The sequence below is a fragment of the Trypanosoma theileri genome (assembly GCF_002087225.1).
Source record: "Trypanosoma theileri isolate Edinburgh chromosome Unknown TM35_Tth_67_V1, whole genome shotgun sequence".
Lineage (NCBI taxonomy): Eukaryota > Euglenozoa > Kinetoplastea > Trypanosomatida > Trypanosomatidae > Trypanosoma > Trypanosoma theileri.
Window position 1 is genome coordinate 19,948 of NW_021639909.1, and position 3,270 is coordinate 23,217.

Genomic DNA, 3,270 nt, shown 5'->3' on the forward strand with positions numbered 1-3,270 from the left:
GTACACGCACCCACACAGAACTGCTGATACTGCTGCTGCTGTCTGCATCACCCTTCTTGTTGTTTGTGAGTTCAGGAGGAAGTGTTGTTGTTGTGGTGGTGTTTTCTGTATTTCTGTCAACACCTTCTTGGATGTTTGTGGACTCACTCTCCGTAGATGTAGTACCGTTCTCTGTCAGTGTAGTTTCAGATTCACCAGCATTACCTGTATCAGGTTTCTTAGAAGAAGAAGGTTGTGGTGCTGTATTTCCGTGGTTAGCTGCAGTTTCTCCTGTTGGACTGCTGCCGCTGTTTCCAGTTTGATCGTCAGCAGCAGCCACACTACTCCCATCAGCAGGAGAAGCAGGTGTAGGAATAACAGGTTCAGGACTACCTGGTATTGGATTATTATGTGTAGGAGGAGAAGGATGAGAAACTGCACTGGATGAACTAGAAGCTGAACTCCCACCAGAAGAACCACCAGAACCTTCATCCACTTGACTAGACTCAATAACACTACCAGGTTCCACTTTAACCTTTGGAATTTCAAGCTGATCCTTGGTTTGCTCCGGTAGACTACCAGTATTACGGTCATCTGTATTAGGCTTGACATCACGTTGAGGAGCACGAGGAGTTGGCTTTTCTGGAGCGGGAGAACGAGAAGAAGGCTGTTTACCTTGTGGTTCATGAGAGACCTGTGAAGGTTCAAGAGAAACTTCAGATTCCCTTGACTTAGGTAGACTTAATGATTTGCTTTCTTTCGTTTTATTCTTTTTAGTGGTATCTACAGCTACTTCTTTTTCTTCTTTCTCAGTGTCACCATCTTCGTCCTCCTCTTCAAGCAAAATCTCAAACCCACCAACATCCTCCGCAGGAATAGCACGATGAACAAGAGAAGGAACACCAACAGTGGAAGGTTTAATAAGGGCATCAGAAGTTTTAGGACTATCAGCCCATACTAACCCACAAGCACAACACAGTGCAAGAGTTAGTAAACAGAGCAGATAGCACCTCACCATTACAACATTTGTCATTGTTGATGTTTACTTCACTAGACTAATACAAGAAAGAAGAAGGCAGAGAAAGAATTATGATAGAAACAAAGAAACATACACCATTACAACAAATATTCACAGTGGGATAGAGAGAGAAAGAGAAGCATCAACTCCACAGTAAACCAAGAAAAGGAATAGTCCGCTTGTAATGATAATAATAAGTACCCATTAATAGAAAAAGAAAAGAAAACAACACAATAACCTAATAAGAAAGAGCCAAATACACACAGAATACCCCATGGCTCTAGTTTATGTATATTAAATTACTGCACACACACATCTGTGTGTACTAGCAAGAGATGTATACCGTCAGTGAGCAGAACAGCCCAGTTTTCTGCACACACAACGGGAAAAAGCAAGTAATGGAATTATTAAAAAAAGAACACACACACACACACAGACAAAGGTAAAAGAAAAAAGATATTCGAATTAAAAGAAAAAGCTGGTAAAAAGATTATTAGTTTATTCACCCATGGGGGATGTACGCAATTTTGATTCTGTTGGTTTAATCATTATTATTGTTTGCTCTCAAGTGAGTCCCACCGTTCAGTACATGGTAGCGGAGAACAACAAAACCACAATCAGTAGCGATGCTGCAGTGCGCATCCACACAGGACTGACACTGCTGTCAACATTAGCCTTCTTCTGAACAGTGGAAGCAATGCTGCTGATTCGTGTGTCGGTTACGGAAACAGGAGGTGCAGGACCAGGAGATGGAGTGGTGGTTGGTGCTTCTGTGGTAGTATTAGTGGTGGTGGCCGTTGATTCAGCATTACCATTCTCTTGTGAAGCTGTTGTGGGAAAAGTACCTGCAGCTGCAGGAGATGCTTGCTCGGTAGAATTAGAATTTCCTGTTGTAGTGTTATCCACTGTGTTATTTGATGATCCTGGGTTACCTTGTGAAGGTGGATTCGACGGTGGAATTTGGCTTTGTTCTTGAACAGTCGTAATAGCTTCGTCTATGCTGTTACTCCTGTCCTCTCGAGCAACAGAAGAAGTATCAGACGTACTTTCACCACCTCTTTCATTGTGGGCGGGTTGAGAATCGGCACGTGATCCTCCTTCTTCTTGATCCGTACTTCTCTCATCAACTTGTTCTTCTCGTGAAAGTGCTCCTGAGTCTCCTGGGTGTGTGTCTTGTGTACGAATCATTTCCTGTGTCGGCAGAACTGTTCCGTGAAGATCACCCTGACCTTCTCTCACAGAAGACCCAATGCTGGAACCAGAGGAAGAAGTTGTACTAGTATTCAACGTTGGAGTATGAAGTGATTCATTAAAGAGAGCTGTAAAGACATTACCTGGATCAGTACAAGTACCAGAAGTACAGACCGAACCAACCTCTTTATCTCCAGGTTCATTCGTAAATGCGTTAGCGTCCATGCAGACAAAGGCAACACTCAACAGAAAAACCAGCAAACACACAACGGATCGCATCATCATGGGAAGAGTAATTCTTGGTTGTTTTTACGTCACTTTGTTAAAGAAAAAAAGGGAACAGAGTGAAAAATTGAAAAAGATCCCATACAAAAGAAAGAAAAGCAAATGGTGGGAAAACAGAACACAACTAAAACAACAGTAAACACAATACAACACTTCCAGTATAAACAATAAAGAATCCAATAAAGAGGCACCAGAAAAATAAAAACCGAACAAAACAAGAAGTAATGAAAAAAGAAATTAAAAGCACAACGAAATGCCCAACAAAACATACAATAACAAAGAAGACTGGGTATGCTGGTGCTTATAAGCAATAATGCAATTATGTTTAACAATTACTGTTTTTTTTTCTTCTATCCAAAGTAGATAAACATAACAATGCAGGACAAAGCACATAAAGAACTAGCAAATCACAAGCAAACAAAAAGAAATTAACAATTAAAAACACCATACCCAGTAAACACAGAAATACACCAACTATGGGTATAAGTCTATATATGTGTATATACGCAATTATAAATATAAATTCATCTGTTATTATTATTATTTTTTTCCACTGCAAAAAGGCAGTTCATCATCATCACAGTGCAAGCCCAGGTGCACACACAGAGAGTCTCCAAGAACACACGCACACACACAATGGAGTAGCAATAATAATTATTATAGGATAAACACAGAGAGAGCAAAAACACACACAAAACACATTAAGAAACAAAAAAAGAAAAGAAATTCCAACAGGTGGAAGATTAGTTAGACTGTAGTGTGGATGCATGCAAAAAAGAAGAAAAGAAAACAAAGGA

The 3,270-nt window shown here is 40.3% G+C and overlaps 2 protein-coding genes across 2 annotated transcripts; both read right to left on the reverse strand.

Moving 5' to 3' along the window:
- Position 1: 1 nt before the first annotated feature.
- TM35_000671100 (uncharacterized protein) lies at positions 2–1,012 on the reverse strand (the record flags this gene model as incomplete). The annotated part of the gene is made up of 1 exon (XM_029031130.1): positions 2–1,012. A coding segment is annotated over one exon (1,011 nt), but the record flags the coding sequence as incomplete, so codon positions are not given.
- A 567-nt stretch (positions 1,013–1,579) lies between these two features.
- On the reverse strand, positions 1,580–2,473 carry TM35_000671110 (uncharacterized protein; the record flags this gene model as incomplete). Its single annotated transcript, XM_029031131.1, has 1 exon — positions 1,580–2,473. One exon carries the CDS (start codon positions 2,471–2,473, stop codon positions 1,580–1,582), a length of 894 nt encoding a protein of 297 aa, XP_028877571.1.
- Between the last annotated feature and the right edge of the window lie 797 nt (positions 2,474–3,270).